Source organism: Bos indicus, chromosome X (assembly GCF_029378745.1).
Source record: "Bos indicus isolate NIAB-ARS_2022 breed Sahiwal x Tharparkar chromosome X, NIAB-ARS_B.indTharparkar_mat_pri_1.0, whole genome shotgun sequence".
In the NCBI taxonomy this organism is placed as follows: domain Eukaryota; kingdom Metazoa; phylum Chordata; class Mammalia; order Artiodactyla; family Bovidae; genus Bos; species Bos indicus.
The window spans coordinates 80,429,733-80,447,024 of record NC_091789.1 but is presented as its reverse complement, the minus strand read 5'-3'; the positions used below and the strand labels follow the sequence as shown (position 1 = coordinate 80,447,024).

Genomic DNA, 17,292 nt, shown 5'->3' with positions numbered 1-17,292 from the left:
AACTATTTGTCTTTGGAGACAATATATATTGTATATAGAAGTCCTAAGGAATCCACTAAAAAATATTAGAACTAATGAAAGAGTTCAGAAAGGTTGAAGGATATGAGAAAAATAAAAGTCAATTACATTCCTATACACTTGCAAAGAATGATCTGAAAATAAAATTAAGAAAACAATCCATTTATAATAGCATCAAAAAGAATAAAATGCTTAGGAAAAAACTTAAAGAAGTTTAAAACTTATACTCTGAAAACTACAAAACATCACTGAAATAAATTAAAGATTTAAATCAATGGCAAAAACAATGCATGATCATTAAATAGAAAACAACATTAAGATAGCAATACTCCCCAAATGAATCCACAATTTTAAAAAAGGCAATCCATGTCAGAATCCCACTGGCTTCTTTGTAGAAACTGATAAGCTAATTCTAAAATTCATGTACAATTAAAATGAACCCAGGATAGTCAAAACAAAATAGGAAGACTCACACTTAGAGATTTTAAAACTTAGTGTAAAACAACTATAATCAATATAGTGTGGTACTGGCAAAAGGATAGACATAAGAATCAGCTGAAAAGATCTGAAAGTTCAGAAATAAACCCCTATGTCTATGGTCAAATGATTTTCAACAGGATGCTACACCCATTCAACAGGAAGAAAATAGTCTTTTCAACAAACGGTACTGGAACAACTATGTATTCACATTCAAAAACTTAAGTTAGAGACCTGTATTACACCACATACAAAAATTAACTCTAAAGAACTAAACATAAGAGCTAAAACTATAAAACTCTTAGAAAACAACACTGAGGTAAATCTTTGTGACCCCAGATTTAGAAATAGATTCTTAGAAATGACACCATAAGTATAAGCAACAAAAACAAAAATAAATACAGTGGACATTATCAAAACTAAAAGCATTTGTGCTTCAAAGGAAATCATCAAGAAAATTAAAGAAACACATACATCTACACAACTGAATGCTGCTGCTGCTACTGCTGCCAAGTCGCTTCAGTAATGTCCGACTCTGTGCGACCCCATAGATGGTAGCCCATTAGGCTCCTCTGTCCCTGGGATTCTCCAGGCAAGAACACTGGAGTGGGTTGCCATTTCCTTCTCCAATGCATGAAAGTGAAAAGTGAAAGTGAAGTCGCTCAGTCGTGCCTGACTCTTAGCGACCCCATGGACTGCAGCCTACCAGGCTCCTCTGTCCATGGGATTTTCCAGGCGAGAGTACTGGAGTGGGGTGCCATTGCCTTCTCCACAACTGAATGCTATCCAGTCTTAAAAGGGAAGAAATTTTTGATCCATGGTATAACACTGACTATAACTTTGAAGGCATTATGCCAAGTAAAATAAGACAGACATAAAATGACAAATACTGTAGATTCCACATATGTGAGGTTCCTAAAGTAGTCATAATCATAGAGAAAGAATGTGCAATAGTGGCCACCAGGGACTAGGGGTAAAGTGGATTTGGAAGTTAGTGACTTTAAAGGGTACAGAGTTTCAGTTGGAGAAGATGAAAAAGTTCTGGAGATGGATGGTAATGATTCACACACACAGCAATGTGAAGGTACTTAATGCCAAAGAACTGTATATTAAAAATTAGTCAAAAGAGTAAACTTTACATTATATATATTTTATCTTAATAGAAGTCTAGAAGATATAAAGAATACTTATAAGTCAATGATAAAAAAGACAAAATACCCAATTAAAACTGAGCAAAGGATCTAAGTAGATAATTCTCCAAGGAATATATACAAACTACCAATAAATATATGAAGAGATACTCAATGTCATTAGCCATCACGCAAAATGAAAACCAAAACCATAATAAGACTCAACTTCACATGTACTAGGTTGACTAAAATTAAAATCAAAAATCAGATAACAAGCACTGTTGGCATGGATGCAGAGAAATCAGAATCCTCATACACTGTTGGATAGAACATGCAATGGTGTAGCCACTTCAAGAAACAGTTTGATATCTCCTCAAAGGATTTAACAGAGTTACCATGTAACTCAGCAATTCTACCCCTATGTATATAACCAAGAGAAATGAAAACATGTGGCCACACACAAACTTGTTCACAAATGTTCAGAGTAGCATTATTCATAATAACCAAAGGTAGAAACAAGATTGTCCATCAACAAAACAACCAATGTGATATTTCTATATAAAATAATGTTATTTGGTCATAAAAAGAAATGAAATACTCTTTTCTTTCTCTCTCTCTCTCTCTCTCACTCTCCTGCTATCTTCTAAATAAAATAGAGCTGTAACACTGAAAAAAAAAAAAGAAATGAAATACTAATATACACTACAACATAAATACACCTTGAACACTTTACACTAAATGAAAGAAGCCAGTCACAAAGTACCACATGTAATAGAATGACAATTCATAAGAAAGTCTGAAACAGGGAAAACCATGAGGAAGTAGATTAGTGGTTGCTTAAGGCAGCATAGAGGGTGATAACTAAAGAATATGGGGTTTCTTTTTCAGGTAATAATATTATAAAATTTTCTGTCGTGATGGCTGCATGTATCTGTGAACATATTAGAAACTACTGAACTGTACACTGTAAACTTGTGATTTTTATCTCTATAATGGTGTTAAAAGTTTTATTAGTCACTGGGGAAATGAAAATTAGAACCACACTGAGTTATAACTAGGTATCTATCAGAATGTCTAATTTCTTAATTTTTTTTAAACAATGGTAAAATCAAATGCTGGAGAGAATACAGAAAAATGGATCATTCTTAAATTGCTGTGAGACTATAAACCAGCATAGCCACTATGGAACACCGTTTAGGAGTGCTTCTAAAAAAAATACAACCATCATAATGACCCACCAACTGCACTCCTGAGCATTTATCCCAGAGGAATGAAATTTTCACTGACACAAAAACCTGTACACAAATGTTTATCAGCACCCTCATTTGTAACAGCCCAAATCTGGGATCATCCAAGATGTCCTTTAACAAGTAAATGGTTAAACCAACTGTAGTATACCCATACCATAGAACACTACATTGAAATAAAAAGGAGAGAACTATTGACACATGCAATGACCTGGGTGAATCCCAAGGAAATCATGCTAAGTGAAAAAACACAATCCTAAAATGTCTAATCCCAAACTATATGATTCCATTTATAGAACATGTTTAAAATGAAAAAAAAATTTTTAAATGGAGAATAAATTAGTGATTTCCAGGTATTAGGCACAGGTAGGAATATGGGTAGACAGTTGAACATGATTACAAAAGGGCAAGATGAGAAATCTGCATGTTGACTGTGGTGATGCAAACATGAACCAACTCATGTTTGTAATAAAACTGTGTAGAACTTAACACAAATACAAAAGTACAATAAAACTGAGGAAATCTGAGTCATACTGGTAGATATCAGTAACATGGCTAACTGAAAATATACTTCTGTAAAACATTGCTATTGTGAGAAACTAGGCAAAGTACAAAAGAGCTGTGCATATATTACAATTGCATGTGAATCTACATCTATCTCAGTAAAAATATCACTTTAGGAAAGAAAACTTAGAAAGCTAGGGGAGGGGAACTTTGTCAACTTGATAGAATATTTACAAAAATCTTATTCAGGAACCATCATACTTAATGATAAAATAGTTCAATGCTTTCCCACTGATATCAGAAATACCAAGAGGATGTCTATTATCATTCTTCAACATAATAACAGAAAATACAGAAAGTCCTACGCAGCATAATGAGACAAGAAAAGGAATTAAAAGCCATACGATAGAAAGTAAGAAATAAACATGACCCAATTTGCAGACAACCAGATTAGGTAGAAAATTTCAATAAATTTGAAAGATGAAAAAGAAGCTACCTAGAGCATATTCACAGAATAAAGGTCAACATAAAAAACATAACAGAATTATTGCAATGAACAATTAGAACTTGAGATTTAAAAGCCAGGGAATTTAAAATAGCACCCCCAAAATGAAATAATTTGCTAAAAATGTAACAAATTTGTATATGGCTAACAACAAAATCACTACAACAAAAACTATAGAACACTGGGCCAAGTGAGAGTTTCTATCAGCACTTTTTTCTCTATTGTTAAGCATTCCTAACGTCCACACTGTATGATTATAAAGTGGAAGTGAGAAATAGATTTAAGGGCCTAGATCTGATAGAGTGCCTGATGAACTATGGACTGTACAGGAGACAGGGATCAAGACCATCCCCATGGAAAAGAAATGCAAAAAAGCAAAATGGCTGTCTGGGGAGGCTTTACAAATAGCTGTGAAAGGAAGAGAAGTGAAAAGCAAAGGAGAAAAAGAAAGATATAAGCATCTGAATGCAAAGTTCCAAATAATATCAAGAAGAGATAAGAAAGCCTTCCTCAGCGATCAATGCAAAGAAATAGAGGAAAACAACAGAAAGGGAAAAACTAGAGATCTCTTCAAGAAAATTAGAGATACCAAGGGAACATTTCATGCAAAGATGGGCTTGATAAAGGACAGAAATGGTATGGACCTAACAGAAGCAGAAGATATTAAGAAGGGGTGGCAAGAAGACACAGAAGAACTGCACAAAAAAGATCTTCATGACCAAGATAATCACAATGGTGTGATCACTCACCGAGAGCCAGACATCCTGGAATGGGAAGTTAAGTGGGCCTTAGAAAGCATCACTAGGAACAAAGCTAGTGGAGGTGATGGAATTCCAGTTGAGCTAATTCAAATCCTGAAAGATGATGCTGTGAGAGTGCTGCACTCAATATGCCAGCAAATTTGGAAAACTCAGCACTGGCCACAGGACTGCAAAAGGTCAGTTTTCATTCCAATCACAAAGAAAGGCAATGCCAAAGAATGCTCAAACTACCACACAATTGCACTCATCTCACACGCTAGTAAAGTAATGCTCAAAATTCTCCAAGCCAGGCTTCAGCAATATGTGAATCGTGAACTTCGTGATGTTCAAGCTGGTTTTAGAAAAGGCAGAGGAACCAGAGATCAAGTTGCCAAAATCTGCTGGATCATCAAAAAAGCAGGAGAGTTCCAGAAAAACATCTATTTCTGCTTTATTGACTATGCCAAAGCCTTTGACTGTGTGGATCACAATAAACTGTGGAAAATTCTTCAAGAGATGGGAATACCAGAACACCTGACCGGCCTCTTGAGAAACCTGTATGCAGGTCAGGAAGCAACAGTTAGAACTGGACATGGAACAACAGACTGGTTCCAAATAGGAAAAGGAGTACATCAAGGCTGTATATTGTCACCCTGCTTTTTAACTTCTATGCAGAGTACATCATGAGAAATGCTGGGCTGGAAGAAGCACAAGCTGGAATCAAGATTGCCAGGAGAAATATCAATAACCTCAGATATACAGATGACACCACCCTTATGGCAGAAAGTGAAGAAGAACTAAAGAGCCTCTTGATGAAAGTGAAAGAGAAGAGTGAAAAGGTTGGCTTAAAGCTCAAGATTCAGAAAACTAAGATCATGGCATCTGGTCCCATCACTTCAAGGGAAATAGATGGGGAAACACTGGAAACAGTGTCAGACTTCGTTTTGGGGGGCTCCAAAATCACTGCAGATGGTGACTGCAGCCATGAAATTAAAAGATGCTTACTCCTTGGAAGGAAAGTTATGACCAACATAGACAGCATATTCAAAAGCAGAGACATTACTTTGCCAACAAAGGTCCGTCTAGTCAAGGCTATGGTTTTTCCAGTAGTCATGTATGGATGTGAGCGTTGGACTGTGAAGAAAGCTGAGTGCCAAAGAATTGATACTTATGAACTGTGGTGTTGAAGACTCTTGAGAGTCCCTTGGACTGCAAGGAGATCCAACCAGTCCATTCTGAAGGAGATCAGCCCTGGGATTTCTTTGGAAGGAATGATGCTAAAGCTCAAAGTCCAGTACTTGGGCCACTTCATGCGAAGAGTTGACTCGTTGGGAAAGACTCTGATGCTGGGAGGGACTAGGGGCAGGAGGAGAAGGGGATGACAGAGGATGAGATGGTTGGATGGCATCACTGACTCAATGGACGTGAGTTTGAGTGAACTCCAGGAGTTGGTGATGGACAGGGAGGCCTGGCATGCTGCAATTCATGGGGTCACAAAGAGTGGGTCACGACTGCATGACTGAACTGAAGGATTCCTATTCTTTACATGTATCTGATTGATAACTATACAAATTAACTGTGGAAAGGATCTGAAGAGCAAGTGTTCTATATGCTTTTTATTTTTCAATGTTTTCTATTCTCAGATTGGATAATTTCTGTTAGAATATCATCAACTTCACTGACACTACTACAGCTATCTCTAATCTCCTGTTAAATACAAGTATTTGTTATTCAGAAATTACATTTTTCAGTTCTAGAATTTCAAGTTGGTCCTTTTTCACATTTTCCATGTTTGTACTGAGATTTTCTATCTGTCCACTCTTCACAAATATATTTGCTTTATTCAGTTCAGTCACTCAGTCGTGTCCAACTCTTTGAGACCCCATGAATTGCAGCAGGCCAGGCCTATTTGCTTTATTATACTAAAGCAAATTAGTGCCTTTGTTAATAAGTTTGCAATAGCTGGTTTAACATTCTTGTTTGCTAATTTCAAAATTTAAGACATGTGGATTGTCACTATTGATTTCCTTTCCTTTTCAGCATGGGTCACAGTTTCCTCTTTATATCTAATCCAGTATTTCAGATTGGATACTGGACATATTTTAAGATATAGTGTAAACACTGCATGCCCTTCTAGTTGATGATTCTGTTAATAGCAGATAGTTAATTCAGCTGAAATCAAACCACAAAATATTAATATATACCCTCTGGTATAAGCAGCTGAAAACTTTATTCTGTTCTTTTAGCCCTAACTGGACTGCACTTGTAATCCAACCAGATACGGTAAGAATTTTTGCAGGTCCTGGAGCTCCCAAGCTGTAGCTCTCTTCTAAGTGAGATGTCCTTCTCCATTTTACAAAACCTATTGGGATCTCTTTAATTCCATTATGCCTCATCAAGAATGCAGATTTCTATCTAATTCTTTCATTTTGACATAAAATTGACAATGTATTCTTTTTAGGTGAACAACATAGTGATTCAATATTTTATATGTTTCAAAATGATCACGACTACAAGGCTAGTTACCATCTGTCACCATATAAAATTATTGTAATATTGTTGATACAATTCTTCTTTGTTTGATAGAATTCACCTATGAAGCAATCTGGTCTTTGACTTTTGTGTGTTGGAAGCTTTTTCACTACCGATTGAATTTTATTAGTAATCAGTCAGATTTTGCATTTCTCCATGATTCATTCTCGAAAGATTGTATGTTTCTAGGAATTTATCCATTTCTTTGATGTTCTCCACTGTTGGCATGGTGGGTGCTCAGTTGCTAAGTCATGTCTGACTCTTTGTGACCCCATGGACAATACCCCTCCAGGCTCCTCTGCCCATGGAATTTTCCAGGCAAGAATACTGGAGTGGGTTGCCATTTTCTTCTCTAGGGGATCTTCCCAACCCAGGGATTGAACCCACGTCTCCTACATTGGCAGGTGGATTCTTTACCACTGAGCCACCAGGGAAGCCCTCATTATTGGCACAGTAGTCTGTTATGATTCCTTCCATTGGTGTGATACAAGTTGATAAATCTCATCTTTCATTTCTCATTTTATTTACTTGGGCCCTCTCTCTTTTTATCAAGATGGATCTCACTAAAGGTTTTTCAATTTTGTTCATATTTTTTTAAAAATTCATTCATAAGTTTCACTGATCTTTTCTAGTATTTTTTTCAGTCTCTATTCATTAATTTCTGCCCTGATCTTTATGGTTTATGTCTTTCTAGTAACCTAGAGTTTGGTTTGTTCTTCTTCTGGTTCCTTTACATAGGAGAAAAGCATGTCCTCAAAAGGAAATCTGTAAATTGGACTTGCTCAAAATTTAAAACTTTTACTCTGTGAAAGACCCTGAAAAGAAGAAGAAGACAAGCTAGCAGTTTCATTATTTCCAGTCTGACCTTTATTATTAACTTCCTTTTACTAAGTTTGCGCTTGCTTTGTTCCTCTTTTTCTAGCTCCTTTAAGTATAAAGTTTTGGATTTTTTTTAATTTGAGAATTTTCTTGTTTTGTGAGGTAGGCCTGTTTCACTATGATCGTCCCTCTGAGAACCGCTTTTGCTGCATCTCACAGATATTAGAGGGCTTTCCAGGTGGCACTAGTGGTAAAGAACCTGCCTGCCAATGCAGGAGATGTAAGAGATGTGGGTTCAATCCCTGAGTGGAGAAGACCCCTTGGAGAAGGGCACAGCAACCTACTCCAGTATCCTTGCCTGGAGAATCCCAGGGACAGAGGATCCTAGCAGACTAGTCCATGAGGTTATAAAGAGTCGGACATAGATATTGGAAAGTTGTGCTACCATTTTCATGTGTCTCAAGGTATTTTTGAATTTGCTCTTTGATTTCTTCCCTGATGCACTGGTTTTGTAGCATTTTATTTACTACTTCAGCTTTCTTTTTTTGTTTCTTTTTGCATGGAATATATTTTTCCATCCCTTTAATATCAATCTGTCTTTAGATTGGAAGTGAGTCTCTTGTAGGCAGCATATAAATGGGTCCTGTTTTCTATTCATTCAGCTATCTCTATTTTGATTGGAGCATTTAGTAAATTTTCATTTAAAGTGGTTATTGCTAACTATGTACTTATTGCAATATTGTTAATTATTTTCTGCTTGTTTTTATAGTTCTTCTCTGTTCCTTTCTTCTCTTGCAGTCTGATGGCTTTCCTTATGTTTGGGCTCCTTTCTCTCTTTATTTTTTATTTATCTATAGCAGGTTTTGGATTTGCAGTTACTATCAGGTTGAAACACACAAACAATGATTTAATATAGGCTGATAGCTGCTTGAGGAGTGAGTGAGTGATGTCACTCAGTCGTGTCCGACTCTTGGCGACCCCATGGACTATAGCCTACCATGCTCCTCCATCCATGGGATTTTCCAGGAAAGAGTACTGGAGTGGGGTGCCATTTCCTTCTCCAGAGGATCTTCCCAACCCAGGGATTGAACTCGGGTCTTCTGCATTGTAGGCTGATGCTTTACCATCTGAGCTACCAGGGAAGTAAAGTTCAAATATATTCTAAAAGTACATTTTTAGTATACCCCTCCCAAATTTTTTTTCTGACATTATTTTACAACTTTATGCATTTCTTAACCACTTATTTTACTTATAGTTGATTTTTTGTCTTTTAACCTTCCTACTAGCTTTATATGTGGCTGATTCACAGTCATTACTATATATTTACCTTTACCACTGAGATTTTTTTCATATATTTTCTTATTTCTAGCTAAGAGGTGGCAAAGAATATACAGAAGAACTATACAAAAAAGGTCTTAATGACCTGGATAACCACAAAGGGGTGGTCACTCACCTAGTGCCAGACATCCTGGAGTGTGAAGTCAAATGGGCATTAGGAAGCATTACTACAAACAAAGATAGCATAGGTGATGGGATTCCAGCACAGTTATTTCATACCATAAAAGATGATGTGGTTAAAGTGCTGCAGTCAAAATGCCAGCAAATTTGGAAAACTCAACAATGGACACAGGACTGGAAAAGGTCTGTTCCAAGGCCAAAGAATATTCCAACTACCATACAATTGCACTCATTTCACATGCTAGTAAGGTTATGCTCAAAATTCTTCAAGTTAGGCTTCAGCTGTATGTGAATTGAGAAGCTGGGTTTAGAAAAAGCAGAGGAAACAGAGACCAAACTGCCAACATTTTTTGGATCATAGAAAAAGGAAGAGAATTCCAGAAAAACATCTACTTCTGCTTCATTGACTATGCTAAAGCCTTTGACCGTGTCGATCACAACAAACTCTGGAAAATTCTTAAAGAGATGGGAATATCAAGACCACCTTACCTATCTCCTGAGAAACCTACATGTATGTCAAGAAGTGGCAGTAAGAACTGGACATAGAAAAATGAACTGGCTCAAAACTGGGAAAGGAGTGTGACAAAGCTGTATATTGTCATCCCACTTATTTAACTTCTATGCAGAGTACATCGTGAGAAATACCAGGCTGCATAAATCACAAGCTGGAATCAAGACTGCCAGGAGAAATATCAATATCCTCAGATATGCAGATGATACCACACTAATGGCAGAAGGTGAAGAGGAATTAAAGAGCCTCTTGATGGAAATGAGAGAGAAGAGTGAAAAAGCTGACTTGAAACTCAACATTCAAAAAACTAAGATCATGGCATCTCTCCCATCACTTCATGGCAAATTGAAGGGGTAAAAGTGGAAACAGTGACAGATTTTATTTTCTTGGGCTCTAAAATCACTGTTGACAGTAACTGCAGCCACAAAATTAAAAGTTGCTTGCTCCTTGGAAGGAAAGTTATGACAAATTTAGACAGCATATTAAAAAGCAGAGACATTACCTTGCTGACAAAGGTCCATCTAGCCAAAGCTATGGTTTTTCCAGTAGTCATGTATGGATGTGAGAGTTAGACCATAAAGAAGGCTGAGCACCAAAGAATTGATGCTTTGGAACTGTGATGTCGTAGAAGACTTTTAGAGTCCCTTGGACTGCAAGGAGATCAAACCAGTCAATCCTAAAGGAAATCAACCCTGAATATTCATTGGAAGGACTGATGCTGAAGCCGAAGCTCCAATACTTTGGCCACCAGACGAGAAGAGTCGACTCACTGGAAAAGACCCTGATGCTGGGAAAGATTGAAGGAAAAAGGAGAAAGAGGTGGCAAAGGGTGAGATGTTTAGACATCAATGGACATGAGTTTGTGCAACTCTGGGAGATAGTAGAGGACAGGGAAGCCTGGCATGCTGCAGTCCATGGGTCGCAAATAGTTGGACACTACTTATTGACATATAGACTGAATAACAAGCTATTGCTTTTGCTTTTCTACCTTGAGAACACCCTTGAACATTTCTTGTAGGCCATTTTAACGGTGCTAAACTCCTTTAGTTTTGTGCTTGTCTGGGAAACTATCTTTCCTTCAATTCTGAATGATAAACTCGCCAGGTAGAGTATCCTTGGTTGGAAGTTTTTTACATTCAGTACTTTAAATATATCATGCCACTCCATTCTGGCTTGCAGAACTTCTGTTGAAAAATCAGTAAGTAATCTTATGGGGTTTTCCTTGTATACAATTAGTTGTTTTTGTCCTGCTGTCTATAAAATTGTCTTCATCTTTTGCCATTTTACATACGTGTCTTGGTGTGGATCTCTGTGGATTCATTTTTTGGGGGGACTCTGTGCTTCCTGTACCTAGATGTCTGTTTCATTTTCCAGATTAGAGAAGTTTTCAAACATTTCTTTAAGTAAGTCTCTGTCCCCTTCTCTCCCTCTTTTCTCCATCTGCAATCTCCCTACCCCTACTATGAGAATGTTAGTACTCCTGATGTCATAGAGTTCCCTTAAACTCTCATTTTTAAAAATTCTTTTTTTCTATTCTGATTGGGTGATTTCCACTATTCTGTGCTCCAGATGGCTGATGTGTCCTACTATATCATCTAATTTGCTATCAATTTCCTCTATTTGTCATTTCAGTTATTGTGTTCTTCAGTACTGATTGGTTCTTTCTTATATTTTCGAACCCTTTGTTGAAGTTCTCACTCTATTCCTCCATTCTTCTCCCTAGTTTGGAAAGCCTTTATGACAATTTCTTTCAATTATTTATCAGATAAATTACTTATCTCCATTTCGTTAAGATTTTTTCTGAAGTATTATCTTGCTCTTTCATTTGGAACATACTCTTCTGTCCCCATTCTGTTTGACTTTCTGTTTCATGCTACACATCCGGCAAAACAGGTACCTCTTTTGGTCTTGAAGGCATAATCTCTGCTAAGAGCATCTCCTGTGTAGTTTGAATGTGTCAGGCAGTTTTGGCAGGTCAGCTGAAGCCTAATATATCATCGGCCAGGGGGATCCTAGGGCGCTGCACACTTGGGCTGCCCTGGCACTATGACTTTACCTTGTGTGGGCCAGGAGCAGGCTGAAGTGCCTTGGCAGGCCAGCTAGAAAACCTGGACTACATTCCACTCATCTCATCAAGGTGATGGTGGTGGTTTAGTCACTAAGTCATGTCTGACTCTTGCGATCCCATGGATTGTAGCCTGCCAGCCTCCTCTGTCCATGGGATTCTCCAGGGAAGAATACTGAAGTGGGTAGCCATTTCCTTCTCCAGAGGATCTTCCTGACCAAGGAATTGAACCCAGGTCTCCTTCATTGCAGGCATATTCTTTACCGATTGAGCTATGAGGGAAGACCTCATCAAGGTGATGGGAGAACACAAAAAATGGTGCTCTCTAGCACCTTCAACACTGAAGAGACTTCCAGCAGTTCTCTGCCCATTTTGCAGACACTCTAGGTAGGGATAGTAAGAGGATTTCCTTCATGCATAGTCTAGGTCCCTTTTAAACCACTGTTTTTATCTCTGTGCCCCAGGGCAGGCGAGTGTGCACACATGCTCCTTAGTGATCCCTCTCCACTGCTGCATACCACATTGAAGTGGGGTTCTCATCAGTACTGTGTCTCTGTCTCTACCAATCTCTATGTGGTACTTGTACTGTTTGTTGTGCAGAAGCTGTTTAATCACACCTCAGTTTTTCTGTAGAAGGAACTGCTCTTTACATAGCTGTAAATTCAGTGTGTCTGTGGGGGAAGGTGACATCATGGTATTCCTATACCACCACCTTAGACCAAATGCTGAGTTTTATGCTGGTTCAACCTTAGTCACAAGGAGGCTATCAAAATTAATAGGGCTGCAAGCTCACACAGCATATCCAGAAGAAGAAAGCTATCCAAGTCTGAAATTCCACTGCTGGAACTAACTGGCACCTTTCCTAAGGAAAAAGGCTTAACAATTGGTAATTGAGCAAAGAATACTTCTTTTTTCATATGTTGACTCTATTCCAGTGTGTGTCTTGTTTGTGTCACTAATCAGTTCCTTCATCATTGTTTTCAGTATTTTGGCCAGAATTTATAATTGGTATCTGTGGGAGATAATCTGCTTATCCAAAAAGAGCTACTCTGCCACTACTAGAAGCAAAACTCCCCAACTAACTACTGAATTTAGAACTGTGACAATATAATTTCATTCTAAAGACAGAACTTTAAGTATTTAACACTAGTTAGGTTTCTTTATTGTGATTGTTTACCATGCAAAGTTGAAACTGTGAACACAATGAAGACTAAGTAACTGAGTACATAAACTGAGGATAATGGGAACCACCTTTCTCTCTGTTGCAGTAAGAAGTTAAAATATGAAAAGAGGAAGATCAGAATGATGTCTGCAGTCCAAAGTAAAACTAAAAGTATCAATATCAACACATGAAAATACATCACATATATTGGCTTTCCCTGCTAAAGAGCCTGGAAGCGAAGACATCCTAACAGCAATGAGCACATCATACACCCAGATATTGCTTTCTAAATACTATACCCCACTAAAATGAATCAGAACTTCTTGGAGAAATAACTGATTCCAGGGCTGGGGAACAGACAGTGCAAAGTAAACAATGAACATCTTGTGAGGGCAGAAAGTAAGAAAAGTGCTCAAGGTTGATGAAGACTTATGAAAAGGTCTACAAGAGCCATACAAAAGGGGTTCCCACTAGCCAATATTGGTATAATTTGAACATTAAAATAACGACAGTAAGAAAATGTTCATGGAAAAAGAAAAAAATGCTAGCATACACCAATATAAACAAATAAAGAGAGAGCATAGAAATGTAAACATCTCCCTTACAGAAAAGACAGAAGTAATGATAGGACATCACCATTTTGAACCATCATAGTAACATACCATTGATCCAAGAATCATAAATGGATGTGGTGACAGGCAGAATTTCTAGGAATGGCCCCCAAGATTTCATGCCCCCTAATCACCAGATCCTGTGAATGTGAGGAAATAACACTCCCATTGTTTTGCTACATAAAATGGCACAGGTGACTTTAAAAAATGGGAGCTCATTTGGGAGAAGTGAGACAGAAGGGACCTAATCTAATCACATGGGTCCCTTAAAATAGAAAAATGTCTCTAGTTCATGGCAGAAGATGCAAAAGAAACAAGCAAAAGGCTAAATCAGAGAAACTCAAAGCATGAGGATGACACAATGCACTATTGCTGGCTTTGAAGTTGGAAGGGGCCATGCGAGAGGAAATTAAGGAGCTGAGAGGATCCTGGCCAATAGTTAGCATGAAATGAGGACCTCAGACCTACAACCACAATGAACTGAATTCTGCCAACAACCTGAATGAGCATGAAAATGGATTCTTCCAGATGCTATAGAAAGGAACACAGTCTTACTATCACTTTGACTTAGCCCTTGTGATTCCCTGAGCAGACCTCAGCAAAGCCCACCTGGACTCCAGATCCACAGAACTGTGAAATAATAAATTTGGGTTGTCTTAAGCTGCCAAGTTTGTGATAATTTGCAATTTTTTAAAAAAAGCTAATTTTTGATGATGAAAAGAATACCTAAGCAGTTTCAAAGTAATCTTCAACAAATTACTTTTTAGGTAGGTACAAAAGAATAAATCATAACTTTACAGTGGTTTAATTTAGAAAAGCAGCCATAACCAAATAACCTAAGTTAATATCACCAATAAAGGAGGAAACTTCATCATGTGCTTTGTGATATGATGTATGGACAAGAACATAATACCACTTACACAGCAATCCTGCCAAAAATTAAAAACCTCAATCTAATTTTATAACTAATCAAACGAACACTGAGGGACAATCACCAAAATAATATATCTATACATTTTTAAAATGTCATGGTTCCAGCTTGTTTGAGATTTGAAAAGGCTAAAGACCAAGTAACATATACAGTGTGGGCTCTTCAACGGGATCCTGGTCTTGGGAGGGTAGGGGACTTACCTATGAAAACACTGTTGGGCAATTTATGAATTAAGACTAGAGACTGTGGATTAGATAAAAGTACATATTTCATTTTTTCCACCTATTTATTGATTCCATTGTTATTCATAACTTCCTGTATTTTGATGCTGCCATTTCAAATTATTTTCCTTCTGATTTAAGAAAACCCTTTGGTATTTCCCCTAGTGTACATATGTTGACATCATTCTTACTTATTTTTGGCCATGCTTCATGGCATGCTGAATCTTAGTTCCCTGATCAGGCATCAAACCCATGCCCCCTGCAGTAGAAGGGCAGAGTCTTAACCACTGGACTGTCAGGAAAACTCCAAAGTTTTATCCACCTTCACTTGTGAAAGATGTTTTCACTGAGCAGACTATGCTAGCAATTATTTTCACTTGGCCCTTTAAATAAATCACTTATTTATCATCCAGCTTCTAACATTACTGTTGTCAAATGAGCTATCAGTGTTACTGTTCAAAAACATTCAACATTAAAAAAGCAATGACTGTTTTCCTCCAGCTGCTTCTAAGATTTTTCTCTTGGTTTTTGTTCTTTAGGAGTTTATTATGATTTTCTTAGTTATAGTTTTCTTTCCATTTATCCTGCTTGAGGTTCACAGTGTTTCATGAATCTACATGATGTCTTTCTTCACTTTTAGGAAATGCTCAGTGAGTATCTCATCAAACTCAGATTCTGAACCATTCTCTCTCTTCTTTCCTTCTGGGACTCTAATTACACATATGGTTGAACTTTTCACTGTGATCTACCACTCTTCATACTTTTTGTACATATTGTGTTTGTGTGCAAATAGGCCTGTGTGTGTTTGTGTGTGTGTACGCACACCTGTGTGCATGTCCACCTCTTCTATATGCGCCTACCCTTAAAAACTTGAAAACAAATGATGGTCATCATCACATGATACAATATACTTTTAAAAAGGAAAAAGGGAGGTAGAAAGGAGATGTTGTTTTGTATTTTAAAAATGTATGGACCAAATCTATGCTGAAAAGTTATCAAAGAAAATAAAAATATAACTCATAATACATGAATAACTTTTAGAATAACATATTTCTGTACTGCTCCCACTCCTATCTATTTTAAAGTTAACAGTCATCACCCACTTCTATAAAACATTTCCATTACAAATAAAACCTTCAGTGTATGCTTCTCTAAGCACCTAAAACCATAAAACCTTAAATTTTTTACTTATCTGAATCAAAATCTATAATATCAGATATTACCTAACTCCTAGAAACACAGGGGCTATTAAAACTTTTAATAACTTCAGCTCCTCAAAAATAAACAGTAAATAAGACTAGAAGATATTGCAATTCTTTTTTCCAATTTACCTGTGCTTTGGTTCATCACAAGTCTTGGAGGAGAACTTGTTTCTTCAGATTCCTCTGATGAGTGTGCCAGAAAGTCATGAAGCTTCTGCACCAATGTATTCAACTTGCTTTCGCTGTTAAAATAAAATTTTAAGAATATCCTTATTTACGAGGTCATATATTGAATTAAATACATAGTTTAGTAAACTGAAAATCTATCTACACTGTAAGTGGTCTGAAACAAATAAAATAAAACTTAAAGAAAATGTCTTTTCTTTATTTCACTGAGGATATGAAAACATGAGTAACAAACTCTACATGTACACTTATCTACAAAGTATAATTCAAGGACTGTGATAAACCATTATGGAAAATAATGTGAAAAAGAATATGTGTGCGTATATATATATAATATATATATATATATATATATATATATATATATAAAACTGAATCACTGAGCTGTATGACAGAAATTTAAAACTCTATACATGAATAAGATATTTTTAAAATAAAAAAGTATAATTCAAGGAAAATATTAATAGTATGATATTCTGCTTTACATCATTTACAATAATAATTCATTCATTTTTCAAATATATTTCCTGAGCACTTACTCTCTGGAAGCCTTCAGTAGTTTTTTGTTTATTACTCTATTTTCTGCTTAGAACAGAGTAATTTTATAAATGACAAACACAATGATGAATAAAACATAGAATGGGATTTAGAGCTCACAGATTCCCATGGAAATATTTATGTAAGTGTATTATTACAGTATATCCTACTAAGTTATATAATAGATGCATCTGTAATCCAACAGGGTTACAAAAGAATAAAAGTTTAAAATGCAAAAAATTCAAATCCTCTGTGTATCAAAAGATACCATCAAGAAAGTGAAAAGACAACCCATTTAACTGGGGACAACTATTTTCAAATCATGTATCTGAAAAGGCATTAATATCCTTTTATATAATATATACCCTTTTAATAATATAAAGACTTCTTACAATTAAACAATAGAAAGACAAACCCAACTGTAAAATGGGTTTTA

General features: G+C 36.6%; 1 protein-coding gene across 7 annotated transcripts in view; it reads right to left on the bottom strand.

Annotated features, from left to right (window-relative positions):
• ATRX (ATRX chromatin remodeler) overlaps positions 1–17,292 on the bottom strand; it is a 285,985-nt gene that overhangs the window by 194,220 nt on the left and 74,473 nt on the right. For all 7 annotated transcript variants that reach the window (XM_019955726.2, XM_019955722.2, XM_019955724.2 and 4 more), the window contains one exon: positions 16,263–16,375. In XM_019955726.2, coding sequence (XP_019811285.1) covers positions 16,263–16,278 — 16 coding nt within the window. In that variant the 5' untranslated portion in view covers positions 16,279–16,375. The remainder of the gene's footprint in view (positions 1–16,262; positions 16,376–17,292) is intronic.